Source organism: Carettochelys insculpta, chromosome 2 (genome assembly GCF_033958435.1).
Source record: "Carettochelys insculpta isolate YL-2023 chromosome 2, ASM3395843v1, whole genome shotgun sequence".
NCBI classification, from domain to species: Eukaryota; Metazoa; Chordata; order Testudines; family Carettochelyidae; genus Carettochelys; species Carettochelys insculpta.
In genome coordinates this window covers 45,453,299-45,470,447 of record NC_134138.1, presented here as the reverse complement: position 1 = coordinate 45,470,447, position 17,149 = coordinate 45,453,299, and the positions used below count along the sequence as shown (strand labels likewise).

General features: G+C 43.6%; 1 protein-coding gene across 8 annotated transcripts in view; it reads left to right on the top strand.

Annotated features, from left to right (window-relative positions):
- MATN2 (matrilin 2) overlaps positions 1-17,149 on the top strand; it is a 127,646-nt gene that overhangs the window by 45,254 nt on the left and 65,243 nt on the right. For 7 of the 8 annotated variants that reach the window (XM_074986893.1, XM_074986892.1, XM_074986898.1 and 4 more), the window contains exons 4-5: positions 8,014-8,136; positions 13,461-13,583. In XM_074986893.1, coding sequence (XP_074842994.1) covers positions 8,014-8,136; positions 13,461-13,583 — 246 coding nt within the window. Of the gene's footprint in view, positions 1-786; positions 839-8,013; positions 8,137-13,460; positions 13,584-17,149 lie in introns of all 8 variants that reach the window. The other variant, XM_074986899.1, reaches the window with a different exon arrangement.

The following is a 17,149-nucleotide window of genomic DNA, read 5'->3' as shown; positions in this document are numbered from 1 at the left end:
TCACTGCAGAATTTACTTAAATGTCAGATAAGTAATTTGATCTATATTCATATTTTGATTTTTTTCATTTAATACTGATCTTTCAATTTGATTACCTCATGGTTGTCGTGTTCTGGGCACAGTCCAAACCAATGAGGAGTTGTTTCACTGCCTGGCCTATAAGGTTGGGTGCCTTAAATTATTCTGCTGTTCTAGCACCTTTGTCTGGATGCTCTCAACCATTTTACAAACACGCACTGGCTGTCTGTGTGATAAGTAGCACTGGGCCCATGATTCTGACTCCAGTTGCACTTCTTACACCCCAGCCACAATCTCATGTCTCTCAGATTTTTGGTTACATCTGGCAAGATGACCCTAACACACTACAATCCCAAATTTTCCCGAAACTGTGGCTCGGCAATGTGCAGTCCTTTCCTGGGCCATTCAGGGGCTTGCTTGCTCCATTAAAGAGACAGAATACACATCTTATCACTTTAACTGGAGTAACAATCAATTCAATTCAAACACAGCACTGGACTGGTTTAAATTAAAAGTGAAACAAATTTATTATCAAAAGGAGATAGGATTTTAAGTGAGTTTAACTGAGAAGCATAAAGTTACAAGCAAATAAAAGTGAAAAACAATTCCCAGGGATTAAGACTTCATAAAATTGTTGCCTTAGTTCAAGATCAGATTCACTACCTTGTAGCTGGATTGCAAATCACCCTGCTGGCCAAGATCTTCCACGTATTCCAAAGTGCTCTGTTCCTTTGAAAGGTAACTTGGGGTTCTTTGCCCCTCTTTTAGAGTCCAGTGACCTTTTGAAATGGATTCCTTTGAAGGTTCTCCCCTCAGAAAAGTAAGTGTTAATTGAAGCTGTGTGGAAGGTGGAGTCTGGTTTTGAAAGGAAGTTTCATGATGATTTCTTTGCCCATTGGTGTATACAAAAAATGAAAATTTTTCTATTCTTCCTCTTCAATCCTTACCATGTGGTTGCCAAATGACTCTGACAACACTTGGCTTATCCGTTGTCTGGCAGGAACATGTTTACCTACTCTCCGGGCACGTTTTAGTTCCACATTTCCTTCACATTTGTATGGTTACTTGGCCATTTACTGTACGTATACCATAAAAGAATGTTAATCATCAGTTTTTTATTTTTCAGTGATAACATATATCAGATGCAGTTTATGACACTTCTGAACTGGGGTATGCTGAATTGGTCATGCCAAATGAAGGTTACTACCAGATGCCAGTTAGTCCCTTGCTTTCCTGCACTGGCATTCTTTTAGGGTCAAAATGGTCTCTTGGCTATAGTCAAAATAGAGTGCAAGCAGTATGTGTGGAACCCTTCCAGGTCCTTAACCTTTGGCAGCTTGCAGAGAAATAACTCTGCCCATACCTTGAGATTAAAATAGACATTAAATTTAAGCAGTGCTTTTGCTCCATTCAAAGCACTTGTTGTGTGCCCAAAATTATGAACAGCCATTGCTGCAGGATTGTCAATACATGCAATAAAGTTGAAAGTAAGATTTGCTAATGTACACTACTTTGCAATAGGCAAATGGCTTCCTGGCTAACAAGAGTTCTGAGGCACCTCACTAACACCTACTCTGAGGGTCAGGAAGCCTTGTTTGTGCCTGGCAGGGGTCATCTCCTCATCTCTACCAGCCACAAGTTCACAAGCAGTCGCCTCTCAGCCCACACACATTCCACAGTCCCTTTGCAGGTAAGCAAGAGGCCCGCTCCAAACACCAAACACTGTAGAATGTCCAGCCCCTGTGCCACTAAACATTCACAACATTCATAGATCTGCTACTCGCAAAAGAATGTTCCACTAGTTTACCAGTTTCACCTCCACGTCATGGCTCCACTCTGCTCACCGCACATAGGATTGTTTGTAATGAAAATAAGTACAAATTTATTTAATAAAGAACAGATAGACAGAAGTAAAATCACAACATGCTTTCTGAAGCCTGAACTTAACTAGCAAGTCATTCTGTTTCAGCTTTTCCCCCCAGGGTGAGTATGTAGCTCTGGCGATACATTCTCAAAGCCACAAACTTTCTTTGTTTTCATTGATTTCTGTGCTTTTCTCTTTCTTTCCTAGGGAATGGCCAAAAGTTTTTGTCTTGTTCCAGCTGTAGAGATTGCTTGTATTAACACCATTCTTTTTAGATTACATCTTGAAATTTTATCTGTATCTGCTTTAGCAGTATTAATCGAGTGTGTAGTGATACTGTGTGGAAAGATTTTTTGTTGTGTATTTCATGGGTTTTGTGCTTCACCAAACATCCTGAGGAGTTTCCATGCTTTCCTGATAGATTTTAAGCTGTCTGTTTCTAAGATTGTTTTTACCACACATGATCTTTGGACTACATCCGGGATCCTTGGAAGACGTTAGTCTATTTGTGTATCCTGGGGCTTTTTGGTACTGTTTAAGGATGTTTGCATATTCTAGTTCTAGACATGGCAGTTCAGAGCAGCCACACGGGATGGACTTGGAAGCCGTATTGAAGATTGCTTTGGTATACTTTGTATATGTTCAATCTTTTAAAATGTTACACAGGACACAGACTATATATTGGTCAATGAACTTAGTATAATTGTTCCAGTCTGCCATTCTGTAGTTCCAACAATAAGTAACAATAGGTGTGGTAACACCTATTTGAAAGAGGATGGGATCATGCTGGATGAGGAGGGAAGTTTCCATTTTGCAAGTGACTGGTAGAGGATGGTCTCAATTACAAATGACCCAGGGGAGCAGAATCATAGAATCATAGAATGTTAGGACTGGAAGGGACCTTGAGAGGTCATCGTGTCCAGCCCCCTGCCCTCCTGGCAGGACCAAGGACTATATAGACCATCCCTGAGAGACACTTATCCAACCTGTTCTTAAATAGCTCCAGAGATGGAGATTCCACAACCTCCCTAGGCAATTTATTCCAGTGTTTGACCACCCTGGCAGTTAGGAACTTTTTCCTAATGTCCAACCTAAACCTCCCTTGCTGCAGTTTAAGCCCATTGCTGCTTGTTCTATCCGCAGAGGCCAAGAAGAACAAGTTTTCTCCCTCCTCCTTATGACACCCTTTTAGATACCTGAAAACCGCTATCATGTCCCCCCTTAATCTTCTTTTCTCCAAACTAAACACACCCAATTCTTTCAGCCTGTCTTCATAGGTCATGTTCTCCAGACCTTTGATCATTCTTGTTGCTCTTTTCTGGGCCCTGTCCAATTTCTCCAAATCTTTCTTGAAATGCAGCACCCAGAACTGGACACAGTATGCCAACTGGGGCCTAACCAGCGCAGAGTAGAGCGGGAGAATGACTTCTCGTGTCTTGTTCACAACACACCTGTTAATGCATCCCAGAATCATGCTTGCTTTTTTTGCAACAGCATCACACTGTTGATTCATATTTAACTTGTGGTCCACTATAACCCCTAGATCCCTTTCTGCTGTACTCCTTCCTAGACAGTCGCTTCCCATTCTGTATGTGTGAAACTGATTGTTCCTTCCTAAGTGGAGCACTTTGCATTTGTCTTTATTAAACTTCATCCTGTTTATTTCAGACCATTTCTCCAATTTGTCTAGATCATTTTGAATTTTGACCCATTTTGATTAGGGGCCAGTGAGTAGCCTAGTGAGCAGAGTAAAAAGTTACTGTGTGCTTAGTGTGGGAGGTGGAGCCCTCTCGGGGAGAGGAGCTGCCAGTGATGTGACAGACTGATGACAGTAAATTGTCTTTATTCATAAAAGCCTTTATATGTGAACATGGGTATGTCAGTAAATTGATGAAAGGCTTCCACTACAGTTTTGACAGTAGGAGACTCAGGTTGCCAAACTTGAGAGCCCTGGCTCTCAGTCCCAGGCTGGAAGATGGCATATTCCCAGATAATCGAATCAAAGGGCTGAAAGGGACCTCAGGAGGTCATTGACTCCAGCCCCCTGCTTCCAGCTGGATCAACCCCAACTAAGTCATCCCAGACAGGACCCTGTCAAGCCGGGACTTAAAAACCTCTAGGGATGGAAATTCCACCACCTCTCTAGGCAACACATTCCACTGCTTCACCACCCTCCTGACGAAGCAGTTTTCCTGATATCCAACCTACTCCTCTCCTTCTGTAACTTCAGACCATTGCTCCTTGTTCTGCCATCTGTCACCAACGAGAACAGTTTATTTCCATCCTCTTTAGAGCTCCCCTTCAGGAAGTTGAAGGCTGCCATCAAATCACCCCTCATTCTTGTCTTCTGCAAATAAGCCCAAATCCCTCAGCCTCACTCATAGGTCAAGTGCTCTAGCCCTTTAATCATTTTCGTTGCCCTCCACTGAACCTGCTCCAGCACATCCACATCCTTTCTATACTGGGGGGGCCCAAAATTGCACACAATATTTGAGATGTGGCTTCACCAGTGCCAAATAGAGGGGAACAACAACTTCTCTAGATCTGCTGAAAATGCTCCTCCTAATGCACCCCAATATGCTGTTAGCCTTCTTGGCTACAAGGGCACACTGTTTGCTCATATCCAGCCTTTCGTCCACCATAATCCCTAGATTCACTTCCACTGTACTGCTGCTTAGCCAGTTGGTCCCCAGCCTATAACAATGCTTGGGATTCTTCCATCCCAAGTGCAGGACTCTACTCTTCTCCTTTTTGAGCCACATTGGATTTATTTTGGCCCACTCCTCCACTTTGCCTAGGTCACTCTGGATCCTATCTCTACCCTCCAACATATCTACTTCTCCTGCTAGCTTAGTGTCATCTCTGCCTCTCTGATAGTCAGTTTCGAGTCACTTAATCCTTTCCCTGCACTGGATGTGTATCTGGTGAATCCCCAGTGCTACCAGCATCTTCACTATTTCTAGATATGCATGGCCATTCCTGCAACTTTTGCAAAATTGGACTTTTTGTTCACCTTGCTGCAGAGATTCTCCAAAATCTGAGTATGCGCCTGTGACCAGAAAGCTGCACGCTTGGCAAAGGGCTTTTGGTTGGTGGCCACTGCAAATGCTGTGTTACTGTGCTAGAACAAGGAAGGTTACTTCCATTTCCTGGGAGTCAACTGAATTTAGAGAGGAAAAAGAACACCAGCCCATGGAGTTGTGGGTTAGCACTGGAAGACACTCATATCCCAAGTCCAAGGCCCTGGGCCCAAGTTGTACCACAGGACAAAAGATGAAGTATGAACCTCTTTGGGACTGGACTCAAAACCTTCCTCCCAGTGCAAGGTCCCAGGGCCTGGACCCACGCCTGAGTCAGACAGAACTGTGTGTGGATAGAAATGGGATTTGGACTTGAGCCTGAGTGTAAACTCAGATTTACATTTCAACATAAACATACCCACAGGCAACCTTAATCCTAGTATTTCCTGACTTCTGAGTACTTGACTTTGCAACTTGAATATTCTAAGATACCATGTGGGTCTTTGTATGTAGTAGTCTATAAATACATCTTGTGCTGCATTTGCTCACCTTGTAAATGGAAGACTCCCTAGTGCCTGGAACATTGAGATGAGTTTGTTTTCTACTTAGCATCTGACAGATTGAAAAGGCATTTTTTGACATATTAAGTTAGTCTTTAATTATTATGGCTAGTGGCATGCAGCCTGCAGGAGACTTATGTTTGGAAAAGCATCAGAGAGCTTAAGTGTCACTTTCAGAAAAGTATTAATGGAAAAGAAGAAGACAAGGAGTCCCAGGAGATCCTTGTTCACCTAAATGACAGCACTTGAAAAGTTGTAGTACAGTAGATGATTGCATGATCCAAAAATTTTAATTGGATAATTAGTAATAGAGTTGGCTTGTGCACTGGTGGTGAATTCATAAGGCTGGAATCTGTTCCAAAGACTAGACACAGGGTATGTGTTTCTCAACTGTAAAGTTTTTTTCTTAAGAAGTACCACACACAACACATGCTTAGTTGTTTCTCTGGTGTCTGCTGGAATCATTAGAAAAATATGGAAGCCCATAAATTTAGAGGTTCATCCACCTCATTCCATGAAGACTCGTGAAGATTTAGGTGGCTTCTACACAAAGTATACTTATCCATAACTAGGTATTCATTGGGAAAGTTTTCACCTTATGGAACAGAAGTGACATATAAACAATGTAAAGAAAAGATTGGAGAGGATTCTTAATGCCCAGAGTCAGTCTGATCTAGAAAGCAGAACTCAATAAAACAGCAATGAGCATTGAAGAACTAGCCCTAAGTTCTTGCTTCCTTTTTCCTTACCCACTCTTTGTATTTTGCTACTTTTATCTTGCAATTTAATTTAGCAAGAAAATAAAAAATATTTTGTACTGTGTATTGGGCTGCAGGTGAATGAGTCTCACTTGGATCTAGTGTGATCTAGTTTGATCTAGCTCGGAGATGGGCAATAATTTTTATGGGGGCCACTCCAAGAATTTGGTAAGTGGTCAAGGGCTACACTCTTCTGTGATGTTAATGGAGGAGGTGTGGGGTCTGGAATGGTGGTTGGGTGCAGAAGGAAGCTCTGGGCAAGGGACTGGGGTGCTAGAGGGGATCTGAGGTCTAGGAGGGAGTTTGGGTAAAGGAGAGGTTGTGACCTGGGACAGGGGATTGGGGTGCAGAAAGGGATGCAGGGTCTGGGAGAGGATTGTGTCCAATGTCATGTGTGAGATGAGTGCTCGGGCATCCACATGGGAGAAATTCAGATTCTGCCCAGCTGATTAGCAGAGCACCCATGGCTGCACAGACCCAGCAGCATGTGTTTCTGTTGGTGATGCACATCCACACATGTCCTGATGCACATAACAAATTTTTTTCCGCCCATGGAAGGAAGAAGTTGGAGGGAACATTAGTTGTGAGCAGGTGCAGGGGTGTAGGAGCAGGTGTAGAGGGTTTGGGGTGTGACCTGGGGCAAGGGATTTGGGGGCCATGTCTCAGAGGGAGTATGGGTGTAGGAGAGGACTGTGGCCTGGAGGAGGGTGAAGTAGGAGTGCAGGGTCTGGGAGGGTGTTGTGTCCTGGGGTAGGAGTACAAGATGGGGGGCACAGGGTTTGGGATGTGATCTGGGGCAAGTAGTTGGGCTGCCTGACCGGGTGAGGTGCCTGGTGCAGGCTGTGGCCAGGAGGTGCTTATTTTAGGTGGATCCTGCCTGCCTCTCTCCCACCCCCCTGCACTCAAAATGGCCAGTTACAGGGGCCATGTGTGTCCCTGTGCACCATGCATCCCTTGGGGGAGGGGACCATCTGTGCACTGCCTACGCCACAAGCACAGCCCAGGCAGCTTCCATTAGCCAGTTTCTGGGGCTCACAGTACACAGAGATGCCCAGGAGTGTGTCAGGCAGGGAGCTTGCCTGAGGGTCCTGCTGGGCTGTGGGGTGGTGGCAGGCCAGATCCAACGTTTTGGCAGGCTAGATCCAGACCATGGGCCTTATTTTGCCTGCCCCCGTCTAGCTTGATGCTTGTAAGCACTTTGTGAGCTGAATAGTGCAAGTTTCCTCATTGCTTTGTCTGCTACTTACTCTATTTCATTAGTTTGATGTTGGGTTATGTTCTTCATTCAATAATCATATAATTAAATACTCCATAAAAATGCATGTATTTAAAGTCATTTTATTCCCCAAACTACTCAAGTGAGATATTTGTTTAATTGGTCTCTATATCCCATTAAAATTGACAGTAATTCAACATGTTAGGATATCTGCCTTACAAACTCTGGTTTGTGTTTTATTTATATTAACTCCTTGTAAAATTTTAACTGTTAAGGTACAAAACTTGCACGCAGGTAATTTCTTTCACAAAAGTATTATATGCATTTCAGCAAGGCACAGAAACATCTTAAGTATAAAATATTCTCAGGTATAAATATACGCAGTTAATTATAGTTTTATCATATGTTTCACAATATTGCATAGTTGTCAGAATTCCTTGTTTGTCTTGGGAATTGAAAATTAATTTTAGAACCTGTAGATTTTTATAGTATAATTGTTAACAATTTATTTTCACTTCAGTTATAGTCACCATTAGCTGACCATGTTAATGAATGATATTTTGACTTTTTTTGTCAGTGCCCCATGTGTGCAGTATAATTGAGCATGGTTGTGATCACTTCTGTATTAACACGCCTGGCTCCTACCTGTGCAAATGTAAACAGGGATACACTCTGAACACTGACCAGAAGACTTGCAGCAGTAAGTTATCCTTTCTAACTTATTTTCTTGCTCATTCCCATGACGTGCAAATTCTCACGCTTTCAGTGAGGGGATAAAAGTGGACTCAAGAGAACATAAAAACTTGGGAGGTCTCCAAGACAAATAAGTTGGGGCAAAATTTTGCCTCCTTTTGGTAAATGGGAAAGCTCTTCCTGAACCCTTCCAAAGTGTGTCAACTCTAAGTTAATTTTTAAAAATTGTAGCATTGTACTGTTAAAAAGTGAAATCCTATTTATATTTGTTTGTTAATTAATGCCAGAGGCTCATGGAAAAAATCAAGACGAGAACTGCATCTCTAACCAACATTCCATCTCATCCAGTAACCTGTCTCAGGTCGTAGCCAGCACCAAATGCTATGGGAAGATGCGATAAATCCCTCAGGGGACAACTACAAGATAATATGAGGGGAAGTTTCTTCCTAACGCCTGTCTAAATCATGAGATTTTATGTATTTTCAAAAAGCTGTTTTAATTTTCACATCCAACATAACTGTGGATGTTTCGGTTATTCACATAAATGGCTAACATTTTTTTAAATCTAAACAATAGGCCTTCATGATATTGTATGGTTATCAGTTCCACTGGTTAACTGTGCCTTATATAAACAGTATTTCTTTATAACTGTTTAAAATTTGTAGCCTTTCAATTTAATTGACTATCAAGTTGTTTTTATGTGAGAAGGTAAACTGGAGGTGCCTAATTTGTCTTCTGTGTACTAACCATCCCTTTTAAATACCTCTATCATGTTATTTATTAGGTGTTGTACTACCCACTATGTGCAAGGCACATGTTCACTCTTAAATGTCTCTTTTTTAAATGAGAGTTCCAGTCACTCCAGCCTTTCTGCATATAGAAGTTTGCCAATGTAATTGTTTTGCTGCCCATCTCAGATGCCCTTCTATATCTGTTATCTATCTTCTGAGAGAGGAATATCACAATCAACCATAGCCCTCCATGTGAAGTTACCAATTATTTATGTAAAGATGATATATTATTTTGACCCATTCTTTGTGTACCTTATCATTTTGTTTGCTTTTCAGACTATCCATTTGCAAAATTTCATCTGTAGAGTCCGACCTTCACTTAAAAAACTTTAAGAATTTAACTTTGTACTTCTACTGCTTCTTCCAAGACTCTCAGATTACTTTGCAAATATAAAGAATTAAATGTCACAATTACGCCCATGTACACTTTGTGTTACTTCCCCTGCACTCTCATATTACACATGGAGAAATCAAAATTGACAAGTCACTTGTTCAAGCTCATGTAGTACGGAGGTATTGAATCCAGATCTCCTGGCTCCTGTCTTTGTATTTTATCCCATTCTTGCCTTTCGTGATCATCAGATCCAAAATGTAGTTTAAATTACAGTAATCCCCACTGGCCCTGCACCATGCTGCCTCACTAGCTCCTGTACCCAGCTCTGGCTCCAGCTCACCAGCCCCACGCCCATCTCCAGCTCCAGCTAACCCCACCACCACCACCACCTGTCGCCCTGCTTCACCCCACCCGTGGCCCCGGTTCACACACTTCTCCACACACATCTCTGGCTCACCCCCACCCCTGCATGGCTCTGGCTCAACCCCCCAAAGAGCTGCGCAGCCCCAGCTCACCACCACCTCGCCCCGCCACTGACCTAACCTGCTCCAAGCTTAGCCCCTCAGCCCCCATCCCATGGCCCCAGCCCACCACCAGGCTTAACCCTCTCCAGCTGCCACCCCAGCCCCAGGACCTACCTTTCAAAAGGAGCTCCAGGTGCTCCTGCCACTTCCCTGGCTGCAGAACGTGCATTCTGCCGTGGAGAAATCTGCCCCCCCAACTTATGTGAAATTCAAGTTATGTGAGGGTGCATGGGAATGAAACTCTTGCATAACTCGAGGGACTACTGTACTCTTATCTCTGTTTCCCCACCTCAAAAATATTAGAAGGAATTCTTCTGAGTCATGCTAATTTTTTGTCATGACCATGTTCAGACACGGCTGCCCCTGAGAGGCCATTCTTTCACTCCTTCCATAGCTCTATTTGCACAGTCAAATATGTTTTTTAAGAAATATTCCCTCTTCCCTAGCTTTACATGCAAACTGTTCTCCTCTCAAAAATTTTGAACCCGATAACTGAATGTAATTGCTGTTCAGTTTTGGATGAGATCCTTTCTTGAGTAGTTCACGCTGTTTTCTGTTGTGTTCCACATTTATGCATTTCCTGAATTTCAACTGGAATTTCAGATTTTGGGCTCCGTGGGTAGACCTGTAGAGCATGTTGGAGTGAGCCCACTAGTCCTGGCCAACAAAAAATGGGCTAGCAAAAAACAGGTGTGCAGACAGCCCTTTGAAGTTGCCGTGTGAGCCTTCCTAAGCCACTTCTATTGACCCAGGTTGAGAGGTTCATTCTAGAATGTGGTGTAGACATTCCCTGCTCTGCTTTCAACCTTTAGGGGGGACTTCAGGTTAGTCAGCTGGAATTTTGTGTGTGGAAATCACTTAGGGGAGCATCACAATGGCAGTTAATGTGTTAGTGTTACCACTGCTGGTTCGGCAGCAGCATCTGGATCTCCAGTCTCCTTTGAAGTGCTGTAGCAGTGCTGCTCTGGTGTTCCATGTGACTCCAGTCCAGGCAGCACCAAGGGCTGACTGCCTGAGGCTCCACCCCTGGCTCTGCCCTGGCCCCACTCCTTCCAGGGCACAGAGCCAGGCCCCCTTGCCACAGGGCCCATGGTGGCTATTGGCCCTGTTGCTGGCAGGAGCCTCAAAAGGTCATGAAGTCCAGTCCCCTGCACTCCTGGTAGGACCAAATCACCATCAAGACCAGGGGTCAGCAACCTTTCTGAGGTGGAGTGCCAAAATTTGACCTTTTGACCTTTATGTATTTGGACCAGTGATACTTTTAAAAGTTGCTAATAGTCCCATTTACAGCAGCTTCATCAATAAATAAATTAAGGTGCAGCGCTCTTCCATTTAGGTGCTGGCTGGTAGCATTAGCTGGTCTTTTATTAATCCACAGGTGGCATGGCTTTGAGCAAGCTCCCAGCTGCAGGGGGAAGGAAGGGCAGGGCTGAGCTCCTACCACACATGCCAGTGAAAATTGACTCACGTGCCAGGGGTTGCTGACCCTGATCCCTGCCAGGTGATTGCCTAACCTGTTCATAAAACTCTTAAATGATGGACATTCAACAAGCTCTCTAGGCAATTTGCTCTAGTTCTTAACTGTGTTGCTTATGTAAGGAGTGCAGGGCTGGACTCTGTAAAACACATTCTCAGAGAAACGTTAATCCATGGATTAGTGCATCAGACTGAAGGTGCCTTGTGAAACAGCATCAGCTTGAAGGAATACATGGTGGATCAGTGTGTATTTAGGAGGAATATAGTGACACCCCTCTGGAACATCAACCCTTTTCAGATACAGTACGTGGTAGCATGTCCAGAGTACCTCAACTCAAAGTCAAGTGTAAAAAGGTACATGAACTCCAGCTCCTGGTGGGTTCATTCCAGTGCATGGCTCAAACAAAAATATGATAAACGTGGTGTGGCAGAATAGGTTACAAATACCACAGGTATGCTAGCTTCAACAGTTGCAAAGAAATGGCAAGAGTAGTCCCCAGCATGGCCCCTAGGAAGCATCCAAAAGAAGATGTGGGCTCATCTGGTGCCCCCTTTTAGTCCATGCCTCCCCTTTGTCTAGAGTCAATTATGTAACCTGCAGATCTCCTAGTCAGTCCTGGGGTACATCTTATTGGGAACCAGCGGCACCAACAAGCACCACGGGGCAAGGTGTGGGGAGCCAGCTCCGTGTCTGGAAGAGGTGGGGCCAAGAGCAGAAGGGGCATGGCCAAGGGCAGTCTACCCTCATCGCTGCCTGTACTGCAGTGCTGCTCCCCCCTCCATACCATGTCAGCTATGGGCAGCCAGAGCAGCACTGCTGCAGCATCTCAAAGGGTCCTGGAGCGCTAGCCATTACCACAACCAAAGTAGCAACAGTGGTGGCTGGAGCTCCAGGCCCCTTTCAAGCCCCAGGCCTAGGGGACAACTGCCCCTCTTCCCTCCTTCCCCTGGTCAGATTGGAGAGCCTGTTGGTGACATGTCTGCATTTTTCCTCTGTGCTGATGCAGCAGTTCCTGCATTGCCCTCAACAGAAGATAGCTCCTCTGTACTTGGCTGGTGTCCAACTCAATAGTCAACTCTGGGACAGCTGTGCGCCAGTTCTGATAACCCACCTGCCTTCAAACGATGCACAGCACATCTACTCAACTCCTGAGCAACTCTCCTCCCACCTGCCACAAACATTTCCATTTCCACTGTCCTATGGTTGCTGCTCAGCACAGTCACAGTGGCCACATTTGTATCATTCAGGCCATCCATAGAAACTTGCCTTTGACAAGAATCCTGGTACCTCGTTCACAAGCGAAGTAGTGGCACATAAAATCCTTTGTAAAACTTAAAAGGAAATCAAGAGAGTAGTAAGTATGTTACTGCATGTCAGTAACTAGCAATAGAGTGATGGCTGTTTAATAATTCTCAGGATTTCTGTAGCACACTCTGAAGAGTCACAGTTCAGCTTGTGACAGAACTGTGCCTTGTGAGTTCATAAAATCATTTACTACTATTTTGTGTGTTACGTTGAAATGTGTTACAGAAAGTAGTGTGAGCAGCCATCTGAGGTGAGAACTCATGGTCTCTATGTCTTTAGACAAATCACTTAACTTCTAGGCTGCATCTTCCTTCTTTTAATCGTATATTGATTCTGGTGTGTTTGCACATTTTTTTACTTAATGTTTCACAGGTATTTGCTCAAGCAAGGATGGGCCCTCTGACTGTTTGTGGGATATGAATTTTGGGCTCGCTAACAAAGATTTGTTTAATGAAGCAGTAAAATGTTTTAGAACTAAACTGAATTTTAAGGGAACATAAGTAGTTTATAAAAATGTTATCTAATCAGGGAACAGAAAAACAAAGCAAAAAAACCAAGAAAAAAACATGATTTTTGTGACCAATATGTAATTTTTTTAAAACCCAAACAAGCAAAAAGCCCCCAACTTTTGTCAGCCAGCTCTACTAGGGTGTGATCAAGTAAATAGCAGTTTTGCTATTGACTTCAGTGGATGCAGGATCAGGCCCCTAAACAGTATGTGGTCACTCTTGAAAGTATGACGTTTTCAAAATTTGTCCAGGAGATAGGTGCTCCACATTAGTATGTGACATTTTCTGACGAGTTATTCATATCTTCCTGAGCAGCATTTTCAATCTATAACCCAGCTATGCAAATTTGGAAGGTACAGAAATCTCATATTCACATAATGGTCTTTTGCAGCCCAGAACCTATGTGCTGTGGAGAAACATGCCTGTGAACACATCTGTGTGAACACACCTGGGTCCTATGTCTGTCAGTGTTATGATGGCTATGAGCTTGATGAAGATGGAAAGAAATGCATCAGTAAGTATGCCTTAGGAATTCTCCTGGGCACGCAGGCCAGAGACAAGAAGATGAGATTCTGCTGTTCGGGGCTGGTTTTTGTAGGGGAAAGAGTGTGAAACAAGCAATCTGATTCACTTTGTTCAGATCTCACTGAATTCTGTGACCAAATTTTGTAATCAGACTGTTAAATAGTATGAAAGATTCTTGCTTAATTCTTTCAGTACAAGTAAATATACAGTATAGCCACAAGACTTGATAGGAAACTCTCCTTTCTCACACAAATTTTAAACATGGTATGTTGTATATATGTTGTTACATTTTGGGGGGGTTTTTTCAGTGAAAAAGTGACCCAGCTAATTTCACATGGGGTTATACTGGAGTTTTGAATCAAGAGCCTGATTTTCTAGTCATAATCCACACAGTTCCTAGCAATTGCATGGCACTATTTAGACGAATACCATTAAAAAAAAAAAAAAGCAAGCATAGAGACTACTCTTACTACTCGTGCTAGTAATACTGCTCTAGGGTTGCTATCTCTTCAAGTAGAAGTCAGATTGTGGGAAAATCTAGGAGAGGATGGATATTCCTTGAAACCTCTGTTTCTATGCCATGGTATGTTGAGAAGACTTTCCACATCTGTTTCCAAGGGGTGGCATTAAAAGATCACTATATCATTATTTATTGTGTTCTCCCCACACTGCACCGTAAATTGCAAGCCTTAGGTAGACAGACTAACAACTTCGCTACATGGCTAATTTATTGCACTGTAACTTTCTCATGTAGGAGTCTGACAAAAGACACACATACTGAGTGCAGAAAGTTACGCTGCTGTAAAGCACCAATGTAAACAAGCTCCCAGTGCTGGGAGTTATCACATTGTGGAGGTGGTTTACCTATAGCTCTGGGAGAGCTTTCTCATAGCACTAGCCATGACCACACTGTCATTGCATTAAAGCACTACTACACCAGCACTTTAAACTTGTAAGTCTAGATAAAGCCTTAATCTACAATATATTTTAGAGAGTTTGTGTGCCTGTCTGTCTGTCTCTCCATCTGTGAGTCCATTTGTTCAAGAACTCCACCTAAACAGTAAGAGCTAGGAGCTCCATATTTGGTATGCAGCTTCCTCTTATCCTAACTTAAAGCAAGGCCAGGGTTTGGATTTGCCTGGAATGTGATTCTTTCTTTTCAGATGGAAAGAGTGGGGTTTGATGTGGGAATGGTGATACTCGTGAATGACCACAGGAGAGCATCAAACACACTAAGCCCAGGAAGCAGCATGTCCCCCATGACCTCTGCCTGCCCCAGGGAGCAGCTGCTGGCTGCCACACAGCCTACACGTGCCCTGTCCTCCCATCCAGTGCCCCAGGCCAGCCCCAGGGAGAAGCCAGTGGGCAGCCTGCATGTGGCCTCTCTCCACCACTCCTTGTGCCACACCTGGGCAGAAGCTGGTGGGACAGGCTGCATGCGGTCCCCTCCAGCCCCACCCCAGGGAGAAACCAGTGAGGGCCACCACCCCCACAGCCCCAGCCCCAGCCACCCTTGGGTATATCTTCTAGTGGGCTGTAGAAGTTTTGCAGAAGAGACAGGAGAGTGCTCTAACTTTTTGCCCTTGAGGCAGGAAGTCAGAATTTTGTTTATAAATAGAGTGATTATGTGATGTGTAGATGATTAAGGTAATAAAAGGTTGTTCAGATGTTTTCTAAAGATAAGTTACCTGTTCCAAACTTTGTGAATTGCAAAAAGTAAGTAGCCAGAATAACAGAAAGTACAATGTTAGAGCCTAGGCCCCACCCCTTCCACGTGGTCCCACCACAATTCTTCTCAAGTTGTAAGAAATTACTAGCTCCCCAAGTTGTATCTCTCTTCCAGCTGACTTCTTGTCAGTTTAAAGTCCCATAACATGATACAAAATTCATCTTGACATCCCACTTAAGTAATTTCTTAGCATGCCCTCAGACACCACATAGTATTAGTTCAGCATGTAAAACAGGTAATTGCCCATACCAGTGGGCATTTTACATATCATTACCCATTGTATGCACACAAATAAAGTGCCATTTTGTTTGCTTTATTTATAAGAGCCAATGTTGTATGTGCCTTTTGCAGATGCATCAACTGTGTGCTTACTCCTTTGAAATATTTCAATTACTTTTGAACTTGTGATTAAATATGGGAATGTTTACTTGTCTCTGTGTCTCACACATTCTTCTTAGCACATTGTTTTGTTTTCCTGGATTCACAGCCTTTTGAAGATTCAGAGCATGTGGGATTCATTCTCACCCATAAGCAGATGAGGATCTAGATCCACGTCTGGCTTTTTAGAGGACATTTACCCGCTTGTTTCGCAATGAAGCCATCATCATTTTTTCATGCTGTGTAACCTTTGCTTTTCCATAGGTCTTAAAAGTCAAGTACCATTTTAAGTTTTTGTCCTCTGAAGCTAGATTCTTCCCAATGGCCTCCTGTATAAAAGAAGCCATAGAATTTTACCCAGTTACCCCTGTACTGAACCCACTAACTTGTTTGACTGAAATATATCCTCTGGTAAGGCCTCCAGTATTGATGTGAAAACATCAAGAGATTCAGGCTATGTCTGCACTACAAGATAAATTTGAATGTATTAAAATTGATTTTGTAACGCTGGGTTTTATAAATTTGAATTTGAGTATCCTCACCTCCCCACAAATTCCCCACAAAGTCAACTTGTTGCTGCTGCACTCTATCACCAAATATCAACTGTTACAGCAGTGCACTGTGGGAACCTGTCCCACAGTTTCCTCAGCCCCATAGAATTATGGGCATTTTCACTTGTGCAGCATCAGAAAAAAAAATGTTCCACAAGTGGTTGTGGGTATATTATGTCATCTTCCCACATTGCATTGCCCTCATTCCCCTCCCATTGAAAGCAAATGGCCATTTTCCCAGAAGGACAGAAGGAAATGTACAGCATCAACAAAGATCACCAAATTAACTAAAATCTCTTTGTTTGTTAACTGAACTATCAAAGATTTTACAAAAATCAGCAGTTGTCTGTGTCTTCTCAACTGGCCTTCCAGCCACTTTTCCCTGTGTTTGAGGAATTTGCCAACGCTTGAAGAAAAGAAGGATAGAAAAGGTTAGGAAAAAGAGTTTTGGCTTCTCACTTCACTGCAGAGTTGTCCAATACTGGGGATAGGGCTCAACAAATTTCAGCGAGCAGTGTTTCTCAGGCAGGGGTGAAGGGGTCATCCCCAATTAACTCTTAGGAGGCCTGCCCCCTCATCCTATTGGGGAGGGTCCAGGAGATTGGTGGATGAAGGGCCAGTTGAGATGGTCCCCTCAGTGTTGCTCAGGTGGGAGGGGCAAACCCCAAAAATCTTTCCCGCCTTTGGAACCCTCACCCCACGCAAGCCAGGACATGGTGCTGCCTGGCAGCCTGGTCTGCACTAAACAGCAGGCACGTCCTTTTATTGGGTCGGGGGCTAGCCGCATGATGTGCTTGGGTGCAGGAAAGACCCTGACTGCATGGCGCTGTGGGGGAAGGAAGGCCCTGCCCAAAAGTAAACCACAGAAAAGAAGTTTATCAGCCTCTTAGACAAGCA